General features: G+C 44.4%; 1 protein-coding gene across 3 annotated transcripts in view; it reads right to left on the bottom strand.

Annotated features, from left to right (window-relative positions):
- LOC115090504 overlaps positions 1-25,791 on the bottom strand; it is a 991,523-nt gene that overhangs the window by 100,740 nt on the left and 864,992 nt on the right. For all 3 annotated transcript variants that reach the window (XM_029599682.1, XM_029599683.1, XM_029599681.1), the window contains one exon: positions 11,650-11,747. In XM_029599682.1, coding sequence (XP_029455542.1) covers positions 11,650-11,747 — 98 coding nt within the window. The remainder of the gene's footprint in view (positions 1-11,649; positions 11,748-25,791) is intronic.

Below are 25,791 nucleotides of genomic sequence, written 5' to 3'. Positions count from 1 at the left end.
GAATGACTTCCTCCACTTCCATTGGTTGGTCAAATGAAGGAAGCAACTGAAAGCACTCACATTTAAGCAGAGTGACTGTACAGTTAAATGATCATTAATTAGAATTGCCCTTAAAAAATAAAAAAGAATACAAAGCAATGTCAAAATAGCAGTCCAATATTACTCATTTGCAGCAAATACAAACTTGAAGCCTATAATTTTCCTTTATTGCATGCATCCTTATTTGCTGTAGTAGATTGCAGTCTATTTTTAAGGTATGAATTCCAAATGTAATATGCATGAGGATATGATGGTTAGTTGGCTACAAGCTCAAAGTAAACCTCAGCAATTGAACAATTATAACTGGCATTTAATGTTCACACTGATGTGCTGGAGTACAATAGTGTAAAATATTACAGAATCCAAATAAACTATTGGGTTTTTTTTTTTAGTATTTTAATATAAGATCAGTTGAATATAGAGTGGAAATATAGACTAAGAAAAAATGACCTCGTTCTATCTCATGCTTGCTGGTATTGTCAGTATCAAATAACTCTTAAAATGGGCCAAACGTTTACTGTACATGAAATTAAAAGGTTTGTTTGTATGTTCTTATGCACAGTACATGCATGTTGTCAAAAATAGATTAATAAGATATTTGCATTGAGGCATGGGGGAACTCCAATATGTCATCAAAGTTGAAGGAACAGTGCTGGGGTTATGAAAATGAGAATTTGCAAATCACTGGCATTTTGTTTATAATCTGTGCTGCAACAGAAAAGCTATGGAAATTTAGGCAACAGTACTAGACCATTCTGAACACCCTGATTCAATTAGTATGGGTTTGCTGATGCACCATAATCATGAATAAATGTCATGCTGGTAATAATTTTTTTAAGAGCCTGCATATATTTCAAGAAACAATTAACATAGTAATATAGTAGGGCCTGCAAAAAACAGACCAAATGATTCATCCAGTCTGCCCAGTAATTTTCTTATAGTAGTAAAGTAACTGCTGTTCCATGCAGCACTAGAGCAGACTCAGGGCCAGGCACCAGTTCTAGTCCTTGGCACCAAACCTAGCCTGGGCCTAGTCCATAGTGCCAAGACCAGGTCTCAGACTTTGGCACTGGGACCAGGCATTCTGTGCCAGGCCCAATCTACTTTTTGGCCCAGGACAGCCCAGCCAGGGTTGCCGGAGGACTGGGGTTTTTTTAGAAGTTTGTTTTTATTGTGGGGGGAGTTTCTAGTTTAATGGTGTTTTTTTTTTTTCTTTTGTTGGTTTGGCAAATAACTATTGATGGGTTCATATCTTTTTAAAATGACATGTACATACCTACCAGAATGACTTGTAGGGGGAGTTTGGAGTGGAGCTCCTTGTTTGCTGCTACTGGGGATATCTTTGTAGCCGGAGCAAGGGCGCTGACATTAATCAGAGAGGGCCAATTACAAATCGCTGCACTTGCAGTCTGATGTGGGAGTTTGAGTGGAGCTGCTTGCCTGTCTGCCCTTGTTTGCCCACTTCTGGGGACATCTCTGCAGCTGGAGTGAGGGCGCTGACATCATTGGAGGGGATCTATACAAAGCACGGTGCCTGTAGCTAGAGCAGGGCGTTTGGAATGGAGATACCTGCCAGCCATGCCCCCGGGGGGAAGATCCGAGAGGGACCACTGGTCAGGCTCAGAGTATGGAGACAGACCACACACTAGTTCTTTTATTAGACAGTATACTGAACCACCCGAGTGGCAAGTAGTGAGCTGGAATGCCCAGCTGGGCTGTAGTCCCTCAGATACTGGAACAGCGATCCCTGGAGGCTGAGCTGTAGAGAAACTGAAATATAGTGAGTAGGCAGGGTATGCAGAGTTCATGTACTGAACCAGATGGTAACACTCACACAATGTCTCATAGAAGCCCAGGAGCTGGAATGTATAGGCCCTCGAGGAGCGAGTACCCGGTTCCAGGAAAGTTCCGAGAAAGCGATGGTAACTCACTGATGTAGTTGGCAGTGATGACTTCCAGGCAGAAGAGAGTACCGAGTAAATCTGGGAATGAAGGCCCTCGAGGAGCGGAGTACCAGTTCCAGACTGTCACCTGAAAAACAAAGGAGAGAGCGAGGTCCCCGAGGAGCGGGTACCCCTAGTAAGTCCGAGGAGGCAGAGTAGCTTAGGTAGAGTAACCCTTGCTAACTCCATGTGTTAGCAAATTCTAAGACCTTATATATCCATTGCGGGTGATGTCATCTTCGGAGGACGCCCCGAGGTTCGCGCCATAACCGGAGGACTTCGGCAGAACGCCGCGGCAGCCAATCTTCCCGTGGATGAAGAGGGAGGTGCCAAAGAAGTAAGGAAGGCGGAGAGAGGGCGTCGGGAACCGACAGACACAACACCTAGGAACGCGGGGCGCATCACCGGGCCCTCCTTTGAAGCCTCTTTGGCGGGAACCTCGAGGGCATTCCTGCTTGATGATGTTATCATATCAAGGTACTTAAGCTCCACCTTCGCCCTCAGCTAGTCGACTTGGCAACAAGTTCCATACGTCTCTACTAACTCCTGATCCGGTGTTCCGGTGGCTACGCTGTTGGACTCTGTTGGACCTTGATTCTATCTGATACCCGCTCCTCGGGGCCAGTAGCGCTCTCACAGGGACCTTGTCTCCTGGCCTTCCCGCTCCTCTGGCTGGCCCCGTGCTTCCTGAAGTCCTACTCTGCAAAGCTCCCTGCTCCTCGGGGTTGCCTCCTGGAACACCCTTACCACTCGGGAGTTACTCTAGCGCTTCCCCGCTCCTCAGAGTTGTGCCTACGTGTTGTCTGGACTGTCGGCGCTCCTTGGGGATGCGTCTCCCTACTTCTCAAGAGAAGTGGTGGTAAACATTAGTCTCCCGAGGAATGGCTCCCCATACATGGAAGAGATTGTGACTGGAGATATCAGCTGGACCATTGGGAGACTGTACTTCGACACCAATTTTTCCACAAAGAAATTTCTGCCCGCATCATAGTCTAAAAATGCTTCAGGATGTATTTCTGTTTCATCAATCTTGATCATCACTGGGACCAGCATTTGCATGGGAGGAGGTGAACATGGATGGCTTTGGCTGCCTCTCCCACTAACCCTAGGTTTGGGAGTTTCCACAACTTCTCTGGACACCAGGTGGCATAGTGGCCCTGCCTGAAGCAATACATACACAAGTTGAGGCGCTTGTGTCTTAATCTCTCTTCTTCAGAAATCTTGGCCCTCCCGAGTTGCATGGATTCCTCAGGTGTGGAGGGCAATACAGATTCCCTGGAAGGAGTAATGAAGGAGTCTGGAATTGAGGCACCAGTCACAGAGATCTACAGGAGGAGTTTCCTCTCTCAGGTCCATTCCTAGAACCTCACATCAACCTTTATACAATATGTGATGAGGTTGTCTAAGCCCATTAGTGTATCCCTACCTGCCAGTTTATCTTTAATAAGGTCTGTCAGACCTTGCCAGAAGATGCCCAGATAATTCTTCTAGTTCTATTGGAGCTCCGATGCTAGTGTTTGGAACTGGATGGCATATTTACTCACTGTAATGTCCTAGGCGAAGGCAAAGTATATCCACAGTGGTGAAGGAAGACCGATGAGGTTCATCAAAGATTTTCATGAAGTACTGCAGGAATTATGCCAGGTTTCCTATGAGGGGTTCGTTCTCCTCCTACAAGGGAGAGGCCCAAGCTAGGGCAGGGCCGGAAAGTAGGGCTAAGTTGAAGGTTACTTTAGTATGGTCAGAAGTGAAACTAGCTGCTTGCAGCATGAAAAGCATCATGCATTGTTTTAAAAAAAACCTCTGCAAGAATTGGGATCTCCATCATACCTAGGTGGCAGTGCTCAATGAGAAATGGCAGGTGGTGTTTGAACAGGTTTGGATGGGGATGGTACCAGTGGAGTAGGAGGAGGAATCCAATTCTGCAGGGTGTCCATACACATAGCCAACCCCCTGAAGTAGTCTTGCTGATGCACTCAGTGTGTCAAACCCTTAAAGGCCTGAGGCCTGAGACATCTCTGCTGAGCTCATGGCCTCAGCAATCTGTTATGGTTGGTAAGTCCTTGCACTGAGGCGTGATTGGTACTGCCTAGAAGGTGAACCCGCTAGACCCACTCCATCAGTAGGTGAGCACGCTTAGGGACAGGAGCTAGACTTTGCCTTTACAACCCCTTTCTCCGCAGGTTGAGCCCTAGGTTCGGGGCCCGGCAAGTACTAGGCGATGGTCCCATAGAAAGCAGTCAGGCGGAGACTGGATGCAGGCCAAGTCAGAGGAAGCAGTGAGCAAGCAGACTGAGGTCAGGACAGGAGGCAATCAGGCAATGAAGAGGTCTAGGCAGAGGTCAAATCAGGGCACATGACAGTCAAGAAGCAAAGTCAAATCCAAGGTAGAGGCCTAGAACCAGAACCAGGCAGAGGACAAACAAGACAAAGATAGACAGGGGCAAGACAGGGTACACATAAGGGGCCAAGGCGGAGACAATGGCTGGTACAAGACAAGGAGACATGAAGGCAGGAAGATGGAGCAACCTGCACTGTAGGCTGGAAGCACGGCAGGAGGACCTGTTGCTGAAGGGCTGGCTGGTTGCAAATGGCTTCCTTATATACTCATAAGGATGTGATGCCATCAGCAAGTGCCACAGGAAGTCCCAGCTGGAGGATCTATAAAGGAAGTCCAGAGCTGCAGGAAGTCTAGCCAAGGTCATAGGAAGCAGCATGATGCCAGAGTAATTTCTAATCAAAGGTGAGGGGATTTACAATTTGCATACCCCCATTTTTTTTATTCTTAAGGAGTTTCTCCTATGAGTGCAACTTTGTTGGTCACCTTTGTTCTGGATGCTGATAAAGAATGCACCCTTTTTTTAGGCTCCAGGATAAGAGTTTCTTTGGTTACCATTTGGCTATTTTCCCTGATGTGTCCAAGGCCACCCAGCATAGAAGGAAGCTTTTTCTTCAATATAAGCTTAGTGTTCTTAAATTGGCAACTACATTTTTAAAATGAAATTCCCATGCAAGTGCTATGTTAAGTTAAATGATGCTAATTTATTTTTTATGATCCTCAGCAGCTTGAAAAATTTCTTAAAATAGGATAACAAGTTTGATTGTGAGGTTAAAATTAACAGGTTGGATGATTTTTTGCTTCTTTTTTCTTTTCTTTTTTGATTATTCCCCCTTTTTAGTGGTCTATATACTGGAGATCACATAGAAATAATTATGTTATTATTTTCTGTTTCATATTATTGCTATGTTGAATCTAACTCAAGATTTATTGAATTATGTAATTCTGAAAATTTTAATAAATAGTTAAGAAAAAGAGAATGGTTTGTAAATTGCTTCTCTACCATTTAAAGGCTGTATTTATTGATTCATCCACTACTCCTAGACTAGGATCTTTAAACATATTCTTCTGCATCCTATCTACGGGAGCTCTCTGGGTTATGATTCGCCTTCTTTCCCTGATTTTATTCCAGTTTACGACCTAGGAGTCTTATATATGTGGCGACCCCCTGGTTGGCCATTATATGTCCCTACTTCCTCCCCATCTAGCTAGACAAGGGATACCCCAGTCAGCACCTCCTCCTCCAGAGGATGTCTGAGTGGGTGGACCTATCTTATAAGTAGGGACTAGGATAAGAGAAGGGTGTGGCATTTGAGTTTGGATTTTGGAGAGTGAGGAGCTCCTGTAGTTTTGTTTTAAGGTGAGGCTTACCCTTCACTGAGTACATATTTTTGGAGGTTATTTCCTTTTTAGGCTTTTTCTTGACAGTCTGGATCTGCCTCTAGCTAAAGTAAGAGACTTTAAGATTTTTGCTATCTTTTGACAGAAGATCGCTGGAGTGGAAGTCTGGACATTTTGTGGATGGCAATTCCCCTGATCTGGATGCCAGGATACTGAACCCCTGACAGAACCCCGTCTAGAAGAGAGACAATCTGAAGACCCTCAACAAGGATCTTCATCCCCAGGGACACAGGCACAAGCTGGGTAAAAGGACAAAACAATTGTCGACTCAGGTAGGATTTTTCTGTTTTTACTTGGATCCCATGCAGAGAGGGATTTTCCCCTATACTGGACTCTATACACTCAGAGCAGGCGTGGTAAAATTTTGCATAAGGAACCTGAGCCAGCGACACTTACACAGCAAAAAGAAAACAGTCAACCTTAATTTTACTTATTCATAATCAGACGTGGGGGGTTGACTTTTGAAAGAATCAGTAAAATGCAGGGACGGTTCTATACCGAGGCAGGGTGAGGTGGGCGCTTCAGGCAGTAAAATTTTGGAGCGTCAAAAAGTGCCCTCCAAAATGCTCAGTGGCCGCCTCCCCCTACCTTCTGATCCATATTAAGCTAAACGTCGGCAGGGTTCCAACCCCCTGCTGGCAAATGAAATAGGAGATGACCCTGCACGCTGCTGGAAGCAGGAGGACTTAGTTTTTGGGTACTTGCCAGGTTCTTATGGCCTGGATTGGCCACTGTTGGAAACAGGATGCTGGGCTTGATGGACCCTTGATCTGACCCAGTATGGCATTTTCTTATGTTCTTAGGAGAAGTTTTATGGCCACAGACACTAGGAGGAAGAAAGCAGGCCTCAAGCACCACCAGTGGACCCCATCCCACCAGCAGCGAAGGCAAGAAGAGGCTTATGCATGACGCAATCGGAGCAGAAGGGAGCCCGTTCAGCTGATGCTCCTTCTCCTATGCCAGCCCCACAGTATCAAAAATCATGGGGCTAGCACTTCCTTTATGCTGACAGCTCCCTTCTGTTCCGATCACATCATGCATGGGCCTCTTTCTCCTGCTGCCAGCAGCACGCAGGGTCTTCTCCTATTTCCTTCACGGCAGGGGGTTGGAACCCATCGACGTTTAGCTAAATATGTCTTTGCCGCCGGTTGAGATGGGGTCCATTGCCAGCCCTCTTCTTTCTTTTCAGTCTGCCCTGCTCCCCCACCTGCGAGCACCAGGCCTGGGCAGGAGGAAGAGAAAAGGCTTCATGGCCACCAGTGGAGCACAGCCCACCAGTGGCAGAAGGAAAGAAGAGGCCTATCAGCGGCCAAAGAAAATAAGAGGCCCCCATCTGCCTGCTGAGCTCATCCCTCTCACCACCACAACAGAAAGGGGAAACTGAGCCTGATGGACAGCATGTGTGGGTATGTATTTGATACAGCATGGGTTGTGTGAGAGAAAGCATCTGTATGTATATGTATGAGAGAGCATCTATGTGTGTGTGTGTGTGTGTGTGTGTGTGCATGCATGTGTGTGCATGTGTGTATGAGAGCATGAGCATGTGTGAGAGCATTAATGTGTATGGGTAAAAGCAAGTGTATGTATATGTATGAGAGAGCATCTGTGTATGTGGGGGCATCTGCATGTGTGTGACAGAGAGCATCTATACTTGTGCCTGAGAGCATGTGTATATATGAGATGGCATGTGTTCGTTGTGTGTGTGTGAAAAAGCAAGCGTGAGAGTGTGTGTGTGTAAAAGAGCAAGTGTGACAGCGGGTGTGTGGATAAGAGCATGTGAATGTATGAGAGAGCATCTATGTGTACGTGAATACATATATAAGCATGAAAGAACTTGTGTGAGAGAGAGGAGACAGTTACCTCAGTCTCCCCTGTTCCCCCTCCACACTAATCCACAGAAATCTCAGGGTACCAGACTCAAAACTTTCCAGGTATGGAAAGCAGGAATTTTTTTATTCTTACTAGTTTTAATTATTGGGTGCTATTTAATGTGCTTGCTAGTTTGAAATATTTTATTGGTGCTTGGGAAATTTTTGTTATAATTTTTATATGAGATTTAATTACTGGATGTTCTGTTCATCATCTGTTTTTGAAACATTCTTTTTATTAATATGGTTTTACTATTATTATAGTTTTATATTTCTTTATTTTTTGTTTGATGTTTTATGAGGAATGGTATTTCTATTTTTCCATTGTTGTACTGCATATAGTCTGACTTGTGCTTTCCAGTTCAGTTTTGTCTACATGTTTGTTTATACTTTATGATCTCTTTATCCTATATTGGGAGAGGGTCTGTCTGTGTTCTGCATGTGTGTGTTTGGTAAATTCATTGCAAATTTGTTATGAAACTGACAGTGGATCCTTAGTCCGAGGTAGAGCAGAAGTTACTTAAGGGAGAATAAACTCTCTTAGGTCCTGTCGGAAGGCAACGCCAGGTAATCCAACGTTGAACAGTTACTTCGCCACCGGAAGCTCACGGTCCCCCCAGGAGGAGCCCGTAGGGACCCGAGCCGCTTGGACTTAGGAGACTTCCAGAAGATTGAAGATAGGTCTGGACGCAGGCGCCTCCTGCAGGTCGTGGGGTCCAGGCCGCTGGCGCTCTAGCAGGTCGCAATGCAATCCGGAAGTCGAAGCCAAGGAAAGGTCGGAAGCTGGTCCATGGTCCGAAGCCGAGAGAAGGGTCGGAAGCCGGTCCAGTGTCAAAGCCAGGAGAAGGGTCGGAAGCCAGTCCAGTGGTCGAAGCCAGGAGAAGGGTCAGAAGCCGGTCCAGTGATCGAAGTCAGAAGAATCCGTCCAACAATAGGAGAAGCAGGAACTAGGACCAGAAGGACAATACCACAGAACACCAGAAGCGGAGTCCAGGAACAGGGAAGTCAGGACAACACCAACCAGGAGCCAGGATACCAAGGCATGTCTGAGGGCAGACCTTGCCTTAAAATAGTGAACCAGCAGGGGAGTTCCCCGGAAGCAGCTGAAATCAATATCCGGTATGTGTCCTCCCTGCTTGCGGCTCTAAGCAGGCTCAGCAGGGGAGAAGCCAGCAGCAGAGAACATCGGCAGGAACGCGGCCAGGCCTCAGCAGCAGCCATGGCCGTGCGCCGAACATCGGAGCCGGCTGCCCGCTCCCACGGGTGCCCCGGGAACGTCCCGATGCCGCGGGTGAGTGGCTGGCCCGGGTCGCGGCAGTCCGCAACCGGCGTCCATAACAAAATTTATTATGGGTTTCTATGCTGATTGAAATCTATTGTTTGGAATCTGCCTTTGCAATTTTTTTGTAACATTTAATTTGTTTGTGTTCTGTACTTTTAGATATTTTGTTGATTGTTTTGCATTTTGCTGATTTTATTATGTGCATTTATTGTTATCCACTAAGGGGTAGATTTTAATAGATACGTGCACGCTACCCAGCGAGCACACATGGACACAAGATTTTATAACATGCGCCCGCATGTTATAAAATCGGGGTCAGCCACACGCAAGGGGGTGCACAATTGTGCACCTTGCGCGTGCCGAGCCCATGCCGAGCCCGCGCCGAGCCCGCGCCGAGCCATGCTGCCTTCCCCAGTTTCCCTACCCCCCACCCCACCTTCCCTTCCCCTACCCTCCCCAGCCCTTTCCCCCCCTAACTTTTTCTTCTTTTTTTTTGTTTTAAAACAAGAAGGCACAAGATGGCGCCGGCTATCCATTGCTCCTACCATGTGACAGGGGCCAACCAATGGCACCGGTAGCCCCTGTGACATAATAAGGGCAAAGGCTATCGGCGCCATTTTGAATACCGGCAGCCGAAGGCCCGAGTGCAGGAGATCGCTCCAGGACCCCCCACTGGACCACCAGGGACTTTTGGCAAGTCTTGGGGTGGGGGGGCGGTCGGGGGGGGTTGTAGTTAATTCAATTTAAAGGGTTGGGATGGGTTTTATTTTTGGGAAACGAATACATATATAACTAATTAACGGATCGGGGTCCCCCGAGAACTAACGCAACGGATTTGGGTCCCGACGAATACGAATACCGAATGGGACGAATCCGTCCCTGCTGCGCATCCCTAATATTTGCATATTGCCTTTCATAGATAGGTTTTTACTTTTTGAATTAATGCTATTTTTAGTATGGAAGACTTACTATATTGTAACTGTAATTTAGTTTACTCATGGCTTTCTGAGGACAAACCCACACCCAATATGCATTACAATAGCCTAATTCCATATGCATTCTAAGTGTGTTGTTTTGCTTTTTTTTGCAGGTTTTTCTGGTTGGCACACAGCAATGCATGTAAAAATAATATATATGTCGTTGAGATACCTTTACCTCAGAAGACTGTATTTTGAATGTTCTTTTTCATGTAAAATTAGTTACTATAATTGCAGAATTTGTAATTGTGGGAGCTGAGAGCAGGGGGATATGGGTACAAGGCTGAACAGGGCCTAGTCTGCGTTATGCCCTTGCAACAGCTCGGAGAGAGTGCGCCACACACAGACCACCACCATTCACCCATCTCCTACTTCTCCAGGGGGAAATTGCTGGGGAAATGAGGGAGGCAGGTCTTAGGGTTTCTGGAAGTATGGTGGGTTTGCCAGTTTCCTAGAAACATTATCACTCTGCCACTCCTCTGGGAACTCTGACCCCTTCTTTCCCCTTCCGTAACATTTCAAATCACTGAAAGGGCCAGACTGTATAGAAACTCCCCTCTTGATGATTTGACCTGTGCCCGTTCCCTGGCAGGGTGATGTGGGGGTGGGGCTGGGGAAGCGCCATCTCATCTCTCGCCCCAGGCAGCAGATTCTTTTCAGCTGCCCCTGGTAAAATTGTTATTTGACCGCCCAGTCCTGTATCCAGTGAATTTGTCCATGCAGCACTACAGCATCACAGACTACAGAGGGAATTGCACGTACAATGGAGGGAAAAACACACTTACCACCTAGGCCATAAGCAACAGCTTCCCCCCACAGAAAAGGACTCACCCTGGGGTCACAAGAAGGAAGGGAAATCAGCAGGGATACAACACCTGCAGATATAAATTATTTTGTGAGCCCCGAAGTACAATGCCTCTTCAAAGAAAAGGGTTAATATAAATATAATAAAGTTGATTTTGAGCAAGCCAGGGAGTGGGAAAGCTACTCAGATAATCCGAGGAACCTGGCCTAGTAAATGTTTCTGCTGATATATCCAGGTAAAGTTAAGCCAGATAACTTTAGGACTGGGATTTACTCAACCAGATGTAATCAGGTAAGTTATTCCAGCTAGTTCCGGATAACTTTTAGCTACAGCCCCCCAAGAACACCCACGCCCTCCCTCTTTTTACATGGCTACATTTTAGCTGGTAATGACTTACCTGACTACATTTTTTCCTTTCCATGCTTTAGTATGTGCTAAAACGCAAACCTGAAATCCAAATTTGTTGCTTTTTGTGTCATTTCAGAGTGGAAAGGACATAAAATAAAACCACAAATTGTCGGTGTTTTCAATGTCATTTTAAAATGATTGCATATCCCTATTTACAGGCTGCTTTCAAAGCTAAACGATTTATTTCATCTTTTCAATCAATTGTAGATAGCCGTTCAACATTCTTCTGTGGTTTTATATCACGTTAATACATTTAGCCGATAGAGTCTGCTTTTGTATGATACCTTTAAATGCCAAAAGAACAGCACCAGCCCATGCTTATGTGAATGATTCAGTTTATGGATTAAAGCTGGTCCTAATGTTTTGACGTATTGGATGGATCAAAGCGAGCTGGAATAACTTAATCAGGTATCATCAACAGCCTGTGCAATATCTCGTTTCTAGCAGAGGAAGGGGTATGCTGCTGCACTCGGGAGCCACCTAAGTCATCTAATTGCACGAAACTGCTAGGCCAGTGTTTTACTACTTGAATTCCTTTGTCACCAAGGCGTTAAAATTCATGAGTATCCATGCCCTTTGAATACTTACTCCAGCGCAGCTATTTTCTGTGCCAAGCTAGCCATCACTGCAAAGAGTCGGAGGTCTGTCAGGCCATCTGTTACATAATAGTCCACAATCTCCAAAATCTGGGGGGAAGAGAGATGGAGAGAGCAATGATGATGACGGATTTAAAAAGAACAGATTGCTGCTTTGCTTGAAAGGGGGAGGTGGAAGAGATAAGAAGTTCTGGCAGAATCAAAGGCAAGCTTTATTATTATTAGTACGGCAAATGAAACAAATTGGGGGAAAAAATGCTAACAAAGTGGCTAAGAATAAGGCTGCAGGGCGGAAGTGAGCAACACCTTGTGATAGGAGACTTACAGAGCCCTCATATATCAGGATCAGCTTCTAGGGATGTGCATTCATTGAAACAAAATGGGAAATTTTAATGAAATGTCATGTTTCATTTCAATTTGTTTTTAAAATGAAACAAGAGCAAAACAAAATGTGCTTGTTTTAATTTTGTTCTTTGAAAATACAAATGCAGTTATTAGACCTGGCTTCCCATTGCCATAGAAACCCAGTTTTGCTGAAATTTACAAACTGAACCTCTCCCCCCTCAGGCCTTCCCCGAACCCAGACCCATCTTACCTCATACGTGGAGTTAGAAAAAGTCCAAATGGGGGCAGGAGCATTTCCCAGTTGTTCCTGCCCTGATGGGCACTGTTGCATATGGCCGAACAACAAAATAGAGCCAGTCTCAAGGTCAATGCCATGTTTGTATCCCAGCCAATAAAACAATCTGAATTCACTGGGGACAGATTTATGATGACACCTTTTTTGGTTTCTAGTATGGATTTTTTTATTGTGACATACTATAATTCACTGTGAATGACAGTTACATGAGACTGGGGTAACCCGAGCACTCCTCGGGTTGCCCATAAGCTCTGGTGTTATAGGTTAGAGAAGAGGGAGGTTCCATTCAAACGCAGCTTCTCCCTTTGAGGAGTGGCCATCCCCCTATTTAGGGGCTCTCCACCGTGAGCTCAGAGAGCAGTCCTTTGGGTTGTCAGAGATTAAGGAGGTAGAGAGATTTTATCTTTGTTATTTTTTTAGGCCCAGTCAGTAAAGGTAGTCTAACCCAGCTTGCTGGTCCTGACCAGGGTCGGGAGGGATTCCCTCTGGGTCTAATTTAAGGGATTTTTGAGATTTTTATTTAGGAGCCTCACTGGCACCCGGGCCTGTCCTTGCACGTAGGGATTGAGGAACCCTGCATGTGAACTGTCCAGGGATAAGGAAGATACACCTCTGATGTGGTGGTGACCTGCTGTGAGGAGGGGACTCCATTGTTGGGCTTTGTTCCAATTTGGGGAAAGAACCTTTTCGTTAGAAGATCCAGGTGGAGGGTTTTTGGCCACCCCTTCCTTCCTGTTAGAAGCATGAGAACTGCTTGTTTCAAAGAGGGTGCCTCACAGCAGGGATTCAGGCTGTGTAGGATCAAGAAGATCCTGAAGATCTGCTAACCGTGAGTAAAGGAAATAACATCACTCGGGCCACCCATCTGGTGTGTACCATCCTGGGGAGAGAAAGAGAGGTTTCACTCTCTGTGCCATAGACTTTGCTATTGTCATCAGCTTGGAAAGGGTTTCCAAGCTCCCCTAGGGGGAACTCCACTTAATTAAACCAAGAGAGTGAATGTTTCCCCTTACCCTGGTATAAGTGAATCCTGCACAGATAGAGGAAAGACACTGTAGAGAAACTGAAGAGGGATTTCTGTGGTGCTGCAGTTTGAGTTTTATGATATTCGCCCTCAGTGTTTAACAGTAAAGCCTTCCATTTTGGACACTGATCCAGCGACCCTAGAGTATTTGTTTCTGCACTCATTGCACCCACATCAAGGATTACCTCCCTCTCAGGGGAAGCTACATACATCTGGGAATGTGTAAGGAAACCACCCTGCCACATTGGGACCTGAGAGGGCTCCTTTCTTCCCCACTCCATTGAATCCACACTTTGGGAAGTAAAGGAGGTACAAAAGCTAGTCATAGTCCCTTCCCCATAGAGTATAAAAACTTTATGGCCTCACCTGTGCTACACCGGCACTCTGGGGTGGGGTTACACAAGGCTTAAACTTGTTAGGCAACAGCTACAAATCATTCTGGATATGGGAAATGCCTGCCTATGTCACCAGTATCAGAATGAGTACCAGCCCACACTTTTAACACTTGCATTGAAAGCTAACTGGCCAGCATTAAAGGAGTAACTAGTCCAGGTCTTATGTATGCATCCAGGAAGAAGCATGCAACATTAATCAATCTCTCAGCATCAGTCTAGCTGTCCAGTCCAAGGTCTGCTCTCGGGGGCTGGCAGCACACACAGGAAATTAACTACCCATACAGCTTAGCTGGAAACAACAATGACCATATAGATAGGAAATGTTTCTCATCAATCTCAGGAAGGCAGAGGGCTTTCTTCAAGGAACAACTGGTATACAGAGTTTTGCAAGCTAACCTTTAGAGGCTAGTCTGGCTTGCAACACTTAGAGATAGGCAGCAGGGACCACAGGAAGTATACCAGTGTGGCATTCAGGAACCAGGTAGTAGCATGGACCATGAGATAAAGGAAAGTCCATCAGGAAAAACCCTGTCCTTTTAGGTTCCCTCTTCTTCCTCTTAGTTCCTTTCTCCCTAGACCATCATGGCTCCCAGGTCAGACATGAATGCCCACTATCTCCCAAAGGTGAACATTGACTAGATATCCCACAGACCTTGGGTACATCACTGGTGGGTGAATAAAAAATGATTTTTCTTCCTAGCAGCAGGTTCATGTGATGGTGAACAAGCTGGGAAATGCAGTTTGTCGATCAGTATGTACTGCTTAACTGGATACAATTTTGGGAAGGCTACTGCAGCCTCAACAATTTCATGCCCAGCTAGTCTTGTCATCTGGGTTAAACAATATCCTGTTTATGGAACAATAGCATTCTTTGCCCCATACACTGCTGTACCATCCATATTTGGTTCATTGATACATAGCTCCTTTAAGGGTGACCTAAGCTAGGCCCTACTGTTCCCTTTCTTTTCTTTTTTTCAGTTTTGGGGTTCACTTTTTTCATTTGTTTTAGCACTTATTTTGTTTCAAATAAACACAATGAAATGAAACTAACCTCAAATGAAAAATATAAAAAAAGGAAACTTAATTAAGAAGAAATAAACCAATAGGCCTGACTAAAAAACCATGTGTCAGACTCACCTCGTAATGTCTTTTTGCCACTGAACACAGTAAACTATCAATCTCTATATGTTCATAGCCATATATCCATGCAGATAAGTAAGAAGGTGGGAGGACAGAGACCCAGTCTACTGTCATTAATATGGCAAAGGGCTGGTTTCCTTCCCCACACAGAACCCTTTCTTCATTCACTTGATCTTTGGTGGGGTTAAGAGACAGGGATGAGAGATTGAGAGCCTAGGGTTGCCAATTGTCCAGATTTTTGCCGGACTGTACAGATTTTTGTACTAATGTCTGGAAGACAGAGGAGGGATACAATGTCTGGAAAAAGTCCAGATTTTAGATCTCGGTCTGCAGTTCCCTGAATCTGTCTCCTGGCATAAGTAAGTTCACTCCACCTATAGTGTGACCAGTGGCATCAGCTAGCAGGTCACCTGATGGCAGCACAGCCGCCTGTGTTTCTAAAGGCTGGCTGTGCCTTTGAAGTGCATGGGCAGAGTTTGGTGGGGTCATTCCCCCGCCAATCACAATAGAGAGAGGAGGACCTGGTAGAGACGAGGCTCGGTGGGGCTTCTGCAGGTGAGGCCCTGCAGGGCTACCGCGGACCCCATCCCACAGTGGCTGAAGATGAGGTCTGGTGGGTCTGCTACAGATCCCATCCTGTGGTAGCTATAGATGAGGCCTGGTGAAGCTGCCATGAACCTCATTCTGTCGCAGTCAAACAAGAGGCCCAGCGGGGTCAGTGGTATTGGTGGAAAAAGCCAAGAAGAGAGGGGGAGGCTTTGTATGTGTGTGTGTGTGTGTGTATGAGAGAGAGAATATTGTGTGTGAAAACCTATGTGTTTGTGTGAGCCTGAGAGGGTGTGTGTGAAGGCCTGTATGTGTAGTAGTCTGAATGCATGTGTGTGTGAGAGCCTGTGTGTATGTATGAGAGAGCCACAGTGTGGTTTAGGGTGTGTATGTGAGAGAGGGAGTGTGTGAGAGAGCAAACAAATTTGTGTGTGTGTATGTGAGAGAGATAGGGTAAAGTTTATTCAGGATCCTCTCTCCCAATCCACAACAAACTTATTGTGACTGGAAATAAAAAGATTCCAGGTATGGAGAGGGATATTTTTTAAATCCTTATTAGTTTTAATTATTGGGTGTTATTTGATGTATTAATAGTCTGCTGTTTTGAAATATTTAATTGGTGTTTTGGGAAGTGTATATTTTTAAAAAACATTTTGGTTGCTCTATATATTAGCTGTTTTAAAATATTTATTCATTTTATTAGTATGGTTTTACTGTTGTGATTTTTATATTTCTTGATTTTATCATTTGATGTTTTATGAGGAATGGTAATATTGCACTGCATATGGTAACTGGCTTGTTGTGTTTCAATTCACTTCTTGTTTACACATTTCTATTTATGTTTTATGGTATCTTTATTTTGTATTCATCTCCAACAGTTAACTGACACTTGTGGGCATATTTTGCTTAATCTATGAGGTGTTAAATATCATCTGAATAAGAACTTGTAACTCTTGTTGATGAAATGCTGTCAAATTATTTTAAAGGTGGGTGGCTAAAACAGACCAGGGATCTCTTTATTGCATATAGGGCTCTAGGAGTTTTTTTGTAATGTCTTTCAGCGAAGTTGCCAGATACAGTTAATGTCAAGCCAAGGTATGTAGTCTAGGGGGTGTGTGCTACTCCTATGCAAAATTTGAAATTTACATAGGAGATATTTTGGCTCAGTTCTGCTGGTGATGTGTGATTTAGGGATCAGTGTGAAAAGACCCCATTGGCAAAAACTTTACTCATCCTTCAAGTGTTCGGAATTTTCATAGTTGAAAGTTGGCCACTCTGTGAGCTCCTCATGCTTCTTAACTCCCCTCTTCCCTCATAGAGGATTTGAACCACACAGGTGTGTCAGTGGCCTTAGTTGGTCAGTCCTTGAAGAGGGAGGGCGAGGTTGGGAGTGGGCTTTGGGCACCGTTCTTAAGTGGGTGACAAGTGCTCCTCCTTTCTTTCTTCCCTGGCAATCTTGTCTTCATCTCCCACCTTCCTTTATGTTCATTGTTATCATGTTATATTGTTGCAGTAGCAGGTGTTTTGAGCATAGGTTAACTCTGATGTAAAAAACTGCTTTGATTTATATTTTGAGCTACTGAAATTGATGTTCATGTAGTTTGACGGAGGTGGCTATCCATAGCAGTAGTGGGACGGGTCAGTCACTAAATATGCTGTGGGGTCTTTTTCTGTTGGGATGTGTGAGGTAGGACTTGGTACATGATGATGGTCTGCTGGATCAGCCTCAGAAGCTGTGATGAGCTACTGCTGGTATACTGCAGGGTCACGGCGATAAGCTACCATGTGGTGGAGGGGGGAGGAAATTCTGGGAAGCATTGTGTTGATTTTGTATGTTGGACTCTTAATTGTGTTCATGTTTCAAGGTACAATAGACTTCAGCTTTGTTTGAATCTATTGCATTGTGTATTGTGTGTTATTGGGGCAGGAAGCAAAGAAACGAAACTGGGAAAGTTCCGTATGTATATATTGAAAATTTCAAGAACGTTTGAACATGGTGGCGTGGTTAAGCTGATCATATGATCTAAGCATTGCTAATGATTTTACTTAAGTACTGTTATAGCACTTGTAACATCAGCCTATTATAGGGAATAGGCATTGCTATTACTGGCATTAGTAGCATGGGATATATTTAATAATTGGGTACTTGCTAGGTACTTGTAGCCTGGATTGGCCACTGTTGGAAACAGGATGCTGGGCTTGATGGGCCCTCAGTCTGACCCAATATGGTAACTTCTTATTTATGTATATGCTCTGCTGCATTGTGCTTCCTGGGATAGTTGCAGCTCCAGTGGCTGCTTCTCTTGACTTCAACACTTGTACTTTGAGTTGGGGGGGGGGGAGGGAATCAAAGGATCAGAGCACATCCAGTGTTTTCTTCCAAACTGATGTGGTTTTGCTTTCTTCTCCCCTCCCCACCCATTTTGCCCTCTTAATCCCTCTCTGCCCTAGACGGCATGACCAGACAATGCCGGCCAGGAAGGCAAAAAGAAAGTCATCGTCAAGACTATCCATCAGTGCTGCTCATTCAGATAGCAGGAGCTGCTGCAGTGACAGCAACTGTCTTCCTTCCTTCCCTGAGATTGCGCACATCACCTCTGCAGTGTGTTGGAATCGAGCCAGCCTTAATTGGCAGGAGGCCTGCACTTGAGTCTCCTGCACTCTAGCACACAGTGCTATAGCCTGAGCTAGGGAGCCAAACTGTGCTTTCCCTGTCATTTAAATAGTGAAAGCCAGCATGCTCTGAATGCAGTAAGTGCTTTTATTTTTAGAGATTATCTAGCTAGCTATATAATTTCATCCAAATCACAAAGCCAGGGGCTTGCTACGTAGAAGATTGGTTCACCAAGGTGTGTAAAATAATTCTCTATCAAGATTGGAGGGAAATTATTAAGGGGATTTGATTAAGATCGCAACTCTTCCAGACATTCTCAAACAAGAGTCAATCATGCAGAGGTGTTTGGGTGTTCTCTTGCTCCAAAAAGTCCAGAAATACAATATTTGTACCATTTGTAGGGGTGATATCATGCCCAGTAGGAATAAAAGATATTTAGCATAGAGGTGACAGATGTCCTTCTGCATTACAATAAACAATTAATGTTTCTTATCACCAAATCTGCTCATTTGGATCCCGTTCACTATTACTGTCCTCCTGTGTTGTTTATGCTGGGTGAAATCCCTTGGTGACTAGGACCCTGACCATGACCCAAGCAGATTTTAATTGCTTGGCTTTAGCTGTATTCCCTCCCTTGTTACCACTGGTTATTTTAGATTTGAATTTTCCTGTCTGCAGTAGATTTGCCAAGAATAGCTGTACATTTCCAGGCTATTTTTCCACTCTTTGCACATTAAGAAGTTTTAAATTCCAAATTTCAGGACACGGTTTGAAAAAGAAACCTGAAATATCACAACTCCTCAGGAGTTACAAAGAAGGGGGCGATTTTGAAAACTGTATGGGCAGGTGCAGGTACTTCTACCTGCAGATTTGGAACCAGTTCTTAAAGGAAGAGTATGAGCATCCTTCCCCTTTGAAAAATGCTCAAGAAAAAAGTATTCGCAAAGATTTGCACCTATTTTTTACAACCAAAACAATGCGCATATAGTAGTTACTGAAAATGAGAAATTACCAGCATTGTTGTCTTCTCTGGTTTAAACTTGCCTAAGGCCATTTCCATGAACATGAGAGTAAATGGCTTCTGAAAACTGCCCTCTCTAAGGGGCCAATGCAATACAGTGCGCTCAGCCCAGCAGTTAAACAGACTGTTAACCTGCAGTCGGACGCAGGTAGAATAGGCGCTAATCAATCCCCTAATGCAATAAGGGGATTAGTGCATATTCAATGTGCTTCCAATCTAATAGCGCTCATCCCTTGCAAATCCTTGTGAATGAGGCTATTAGGCATTCACTCCCGAATCAAAAAAAAAAAATGTGCATCTCAGACGCACATTTAACGGTCATCTATTAATGCCTGCCTGGAGCAGGCGTTAATAGCTGAGTGCATCAAAGAAAAGTACAGAAAAGCAGAAAAAACTGCTTTTCTGTACTGCCTTCTATTTAATATCGTTGTGATATTAAGTAGGATGAAAAATTAAAGAAACAAAAAAAGTTTTAAAAAAAGCCAGTCGGGTTCAGGAAATAGTGCTTGACTGACAAGTGTTTGCTTCCTGAACCTTCAGTGTCGGTTTTCCTTACAAGCATACAGCCATCACGAAAACCGACACTGAGTTTATCAGCATTTGTTTTCCTTACTGGCGGACAGCTGAGTTACAAAAACTGACGCCGATATACCCGGTGTCGATTTTTGTGACTGCCGTCTGCCGATAAGGAAAACTGACGCCGGGTCCAGCGGCGTTGGTTTTTGTGAAGGCCATCCGCCGGTCAGGAAAAATGATGCCAATAAACTCGGAGTAGGTTTTCCTTGCTGGCGGATGGCCGAATCATGAAAACCAATTGGGTTCTCTTTAGCAAGGAGGCGCTAGGGTCGTGCAAGCTAACACGATCCCCCTAATTTAAATATTGCATGGCGCCCCTCTAACGCGATCCCCCTAATTTAAATATTGCATGGCGCCCCTCTTGGGGGGCGCCATGCAATATTGGCGCCCCCTCTTGGGGGCGCATTAAGAGAGTGGGCCCTGACTGTTCAGCGCCCGCTTTCTATGCAAATTTATTACATCGGCCCCTAAGAAGACATCGTACTAACTTATACGTAATTGAGAATATGCCAGACTATTCAAATTCATGTTTGGCTTTCATAATTAGTTGCAAAGGAGAGACTGGAAAGTTTTATCTTCTGCTTTGAAGGTTATTTTAAATTATGAGGTCTCAGGTAGCTTCTGATACTTCTACTCTTGTGCAATCTGTTCCAGAGTGTGGAAGCCAAGCTTGTGTGGTCCACGGGCTTGGAGAGTTAGAAGGAGCCTGAAACCTGAGAATTTTAAAATAAACCTTGTGGCATACATTAGGAAGCCACAAGATACTGGTTTCTTCTTGTGTGGTCAAAGATAGACTTGCTAAGTGAACAGCAAAACACCAAGTGCCCCAGCACTGTTGTGATTGGCTGGCCCTTGTTGGATTTGCTACAGCTGCTGCCATTGATCCGTTCCAGTGAGGAGCATGGACTCTTACTGACTACTGCTTCATTTTATCTTATTAAAAATTGTTGCTGATTTTGGAATACAAATGCATTTATGACTTTTTGGAAGATCCAGTGAACAAGCTGGAAGAACAAAGGGTGGATGACGTGAAAATCTGGTTTTAAAAATGTGGTTTCAGTAACAGCAAGAGAATCATGCAGCATAAGGGGATTTATTTTGCACATTGTTTGTAGGAGCACCACATTACTCTCAAACCCAGCAATCTTATTGGTAAATGCACGTAGATGAAATAACATGTGGCAGCTACCCCTCATCATCTTTACTTGTACCATGGTAAAAAATGAAGAATTAAATAATACTCCAGCTTTCTCATCTATTCCTCCGTCCCTATTTCTCACCCTTCATTATGAACAATTGACTTCTAACATGCATGCCTCTTAAGAACTTTCATGCCAACACTGTGCAAGGTACCTAACCCCCAAAAAAGGAGCTAGTATTATGTTAAGTCTAATTACAGGTCCTTTGATAGTTCTTTCTTTGAATGTGTTGGTTCTATGGAAAAACCTATGGCTCTCACCTCCAAAGCTTTATTTCTCAAACAAAACTCCTTTCTATTTTCACCAGCCAATTGCCTTTACGTTTCAAGCATTGAATACTCTCTACAAAACCACTGCTGGTTTTCTCTCCACTTCCCTTTAGAACAACAAAGTATTCCTTTAAAACTGTGATTATGTTCGGTTATTGCGCAAGTAGAGGGATGCATGTATTCTTCTACCCGTCCTTTCTCTTATCTTTATGAATTTAAGCTTTGAAAATTTTTGTTTCGCCTTTTTTTTTTTTCATATACACATAACAGAAAACAAAAGGTCTGGCCACTGAATGAAAAATGTTTATTGAAGGCACACGTGTAATCGAAAACAACAACAAAGAAGGGCTGGACTACTTTGGTGGTTTTACTTTTCATAAAGCAAGAAACCACAAACAAAGCAAACAAGGGATACTTTAAGCCATAAAGGCTTGCATAATATCTTTTATTTTATTATATTTTCTAAAGGAAGGCCATTCAGTTGAAAGAGGTCAAAGCATACAGTGTATGCCATCCTTTATTTGGCTTTATTAATGGATCAAATACAATAATGTTGACAGATGGAAAAAATGAGCTTCCTAGATTCAATAAAAGTAAACAATAAAGCAGTATCACTGAATTGGACTGCATTTACAGACTACAAGTTGTATAATGTTGATGCCTGCCATGGTCATTACCTTCTTTTTTGTCTAACTAGACCATGTCTTGGCATAGAAGAGTTAAATCATCTTGATGTAATATAATATTTATTTGCTGTCTGAACTATTCAGTGTTTGCCATCATGGGATAGCTAAGTACAATTCAACAAGAAAATGTATTCTGTTCTATTGTGGGAACAATTTTGAGTATCCTGGTCAGCCCCAACTTAATTGGCTAGATTACACTTGGCTAAATTTAGGATAATTTTCAGTCAGAATCTACCCAGCTAGGTGGCAACTAAAATTACCTCAAACCTGACTGACAGCTAGCTAGATACACTTATCCAATTTTCCCCTCCTAGCCTAGACATGATTCCTGATCTACATTCAGATGCCCATCTAGCTCAGACTCCAGTCTTCCTGGCAAGCACCACACCCCTCCATAGAGGTAAGAGGAGGTATGCTTTCCTCCTCTCTACTTCAGCGTTAAGTTCCGAATGCTGCTGATATATAGATAAAAATTATTTTTTAGCCTGGAGAGACAGGAACATACAGCATCTTGTACAAGATCATAGAGAGAATCAGTGGCACTGCTGGCCTTGAACCAATGTCCCAAGACTTCTTTTGAACAATAACCTAATGTTCTAACTACTAGGGAAGTGCATTTGTTTTTAAACAAAATGAAAAATGCAATAAAACACTTGTGTTTTGTTTCATTTAAAAATTTAAAAAATAGGAATAAAACAAAAATTAATTTTTTCATCTTTTGTTAGAGAAAGTCAATGAAAAAAATGTGGCTGCCACGGTCTTCTTCTAAACTCAACCCTCTCACCAGACTACACATACCCCTTTATCTAGGGTCTCTAGTGAAGAAAGGGGCAGATTGACCTTCAGCAGCTCTTGATCCACTGGCTCAGGGTTGCTGCAATTTTGTTGTATAGCAGTATATTTTGCAGCATAGCATGTTGTACGGTTGTAAAGCAAAATAGCGCTAGCACCATTTTCAACTTGGAGCTAGTGGAGCAGGAGTAACTAGGGTTGCTCCAGCTCCTTTCTTCATTGGAATCCCCCCAGAAGGGGTAAGTGTGGTAATGGGCAAGGGGGGAGGGGGAGGGGTTAGTCAGGCTTAGGGAAAGGCAGCAGTGGCATTTCACCTTTTTTTCATTGACTAAAAAATATACAACAAAAAATGAGTTTAGGGGGTGTCTCTTTTCATTTCATTTTTTTTTTTTAATGAAATGTTTACTTCGGTTCAGTAAATGAAACAAATTGAAATAAACAAACTGAAATCTGAATAAATGTACCCCCCCCCCCCCTTCCAACCCCCACCAGACAAAACAATTTTTTTCTCTGCACATCCCTACTGATCCCTAAGAGCACAAATTTCAAAAGAGAACTCAGTACCCAATTTAAGGTGCCTTAATTTGGATCCTAATTAAGATGCCTATATTCAGTCATACCTTAAATGGCTGAATAAGAGTGCCTAAATGTAACTTTGGTTGCCTTAACTTGCAGCACTTATAGTTAGTCCAGTTATTGGGATGACCTAAATTAAGGCGTCATATTTAGGGGCTCAGCGCTGAATATCAGTGCTAAGCTCCTAAATTTGTTCCTTTGGCCTGTCCACACCCCTGGCCCTGCTCAGATTTTTAGAGCTTTAATATAGATATCTTGTGGTTTACCCTGCCTAAATTTAGGCACTAAGCACATGAACATTTTTAAATTCAAAAATATAGGCTCCTACGTCTTAGAGGGTAATTTTCAAATAGTGTCTGTAAGTTAGATACCATAAGTTAGTGCATCTAAAGTTAAGGCTGTATTTTATAAGCTGAGTGGCAGCAGTCAAACAGTTTGTAAAATACCATGTATCTCCACTCCAAAAATATGCACGTATGTATCAGAATGCACACATTTTATTAATCGGGAACCACTTAGCTTGTGCACCTGTTTATAAAAGAATACTTATATATTTTATGCAGGAAATAACTATAACTTGTGCATATAATTACCCACAGTTTATCCATGGAGGCAGATGTTTTATAACATATGGGTACAATCCTCATACAAAAAATACTTACTTGTGAGCGTATTTTTAATCACCAGGTCACCAACACCTCCACCAATGGCAGAACCCCACAGCACCCAACTGTTGTGAGCGCGGAGGTGCGGTCGCTTGCTCAGAGAGATTGTGAACCCTTGGGCCACAGCGCGGCTCAGGGAGGAGCCCCAAAACACACACCGTGGGAGGTGAGAGTGTTCTGGCATGGGCTGGAGCTGGAATAAGGCTGGACCAGGATCAATACTTGGAACAATAGGAACTGGAACAAGGCAGGCTCTGCCCTCCACTGGACCAGCATGCACCAGTGAGACCCAGCAACACAATACTGGTCTCAAGAGTAGCCCTCCGGCCACTTGGTAGCCCTTCCAGACCCACCACTTGGCTAGACGGAGGCTGAGGGTAAAGACAAGGCAAGACATGGAACTCAGGAACTTGGAAGACTCAGATGAGGACTTGAGGAGCTTGGAAGACTCAGACGAGGACACATGGAACTTGGAAGACTCGGACAAGGTTTCTTGGAACTTGAAAGACTCGGACAAGGTTTCAGGGTACTTGGAAGATTCAGATAGGCACTGCTCCTCAGGGCGCCCTACACAGCCCCCCTTGAGCTGGTTGCAGACCACCCTGTCCCACTGTGCACCCTACACAACCTGAAGAGGCTGATCGCGGACCACGAGTAGAGCGGAACAAGTGCAGGACTGAAGGTCAGGACGGAAGAGAATCTGGGCAGCGCGGAAACAGAATCCAGCCGGAACGGGGCTCCAATGACCGGGAACAGAAACCGGATCAAAACAGATTTACCCTCAGGATGGTCATCTGGAGGTGGAATCCAGCAGGTGAGGCTAGACAGGAATACCCGGAGCCAGGAACTGGAGAAACCAGGACATCAGGATACAGGAACCTGATTACTGGAACATCGGGAACAAGGAACACCAGAACAAGGAATATCAGGAACTTCAGGACCATGGAACATCAGGAACCCAAAGAGACAACGAAGGAGCTCCATTGAGGAACAGGACCAGGAACATCAGACGAAAGAGACCAGGAACATCAGGAGCATCTGGAACATCAAAACAAAGAGCCATCTAGACACAAGAAGACCACTGAAGGCCCCGAGGAGTGAAAGCTGAGCCCTTTTATAGGTCTGGATGAAGAGCAGACTGATGAGGTCATCCGATGGGGCCACGGGCTTTTCCCGTCGCTGGCCCTTTAAATACTGTGATGAGGCGCGCACACATTCCTATGCAGAGTCCCTGCTGCATAAAGGAGCAACGGTGGAGGCACCAGGGCCGCGAAGAGGATAAAGACGATGGTGGCTCCTGCCGTGAATGTGTCTCAGGAGTGGCTTCTGTGCCAGAAAGAACAACGGCCCTTCCTGCCACATACAGAGACGTCGGCCTGCATGAGAGAGGTGGCATGGGGCAGCCTAGGCCGCAAGAAGATGACGGGCCAGTGTGGAGTCAGGCAGGAGAGAGGCTGCTTGCTGGATGGGCTCCGTGAGCAGCATCGTAACAGCACCCCCTCCTCAAAGCCCCCTCTTTAGCCTCATCTCTACTGCTGAAGACAGGAAGGCATATCTTTTATACCAGCTAGGGACCTTGGGTATCCAAACACAGGATCTAAAAAATGCTTGGAAGGAACTGAAGTGATGAAGCGAAGAACATACTGAGGACTAGACATAGACACAATGAAACTCAGGAAAAGGCATGACCCAGATTGAACTGAAGGCACAGATGTAGTGGAGCATCTTGAAGTATTTGTCCTGTTTTTAGTTCTTGTTTAGTCGAGACGGAAATGAGGAATACATAAGCAACTTCTTCCTGCTGTTAGCAATGGCGAAGACAGAGATTAGGGCATCATTGCTGGATTCTTAGATGCGAGGATGGTATACCAGGAGGGTGCGTAGGCAAACTTGCAGATTACCACTTGTTCTTAGGTAGGCATTAGTACGAGGAGCACCAGGTGGGACTAGGAAGTCCAACAAACGTTACTCAAATGTGGAAAGCTGATCTT

The sequence above is a fragment of the Rhinatrema bivittatum genome, chromosome 4 (assembly GCF_901001135.1).
Source record: "Rhinatrema bivittatum chromosome 4, aRhiBiv1.1, whole genome shotgun sequence".
Classification (NCBI taxonomy): domain Eukaryota; kingdom Metazoa; phylum Chordata; class Amphibia; order Gymnophiona; family Rhinatrematidae; genus Rhinatrema; species Rhinatrema bivittatum.
Note: the sequence above shows the minus strand (reverse complement) of the source record. Positions and strands in the feature narration are given on the sequence as shown.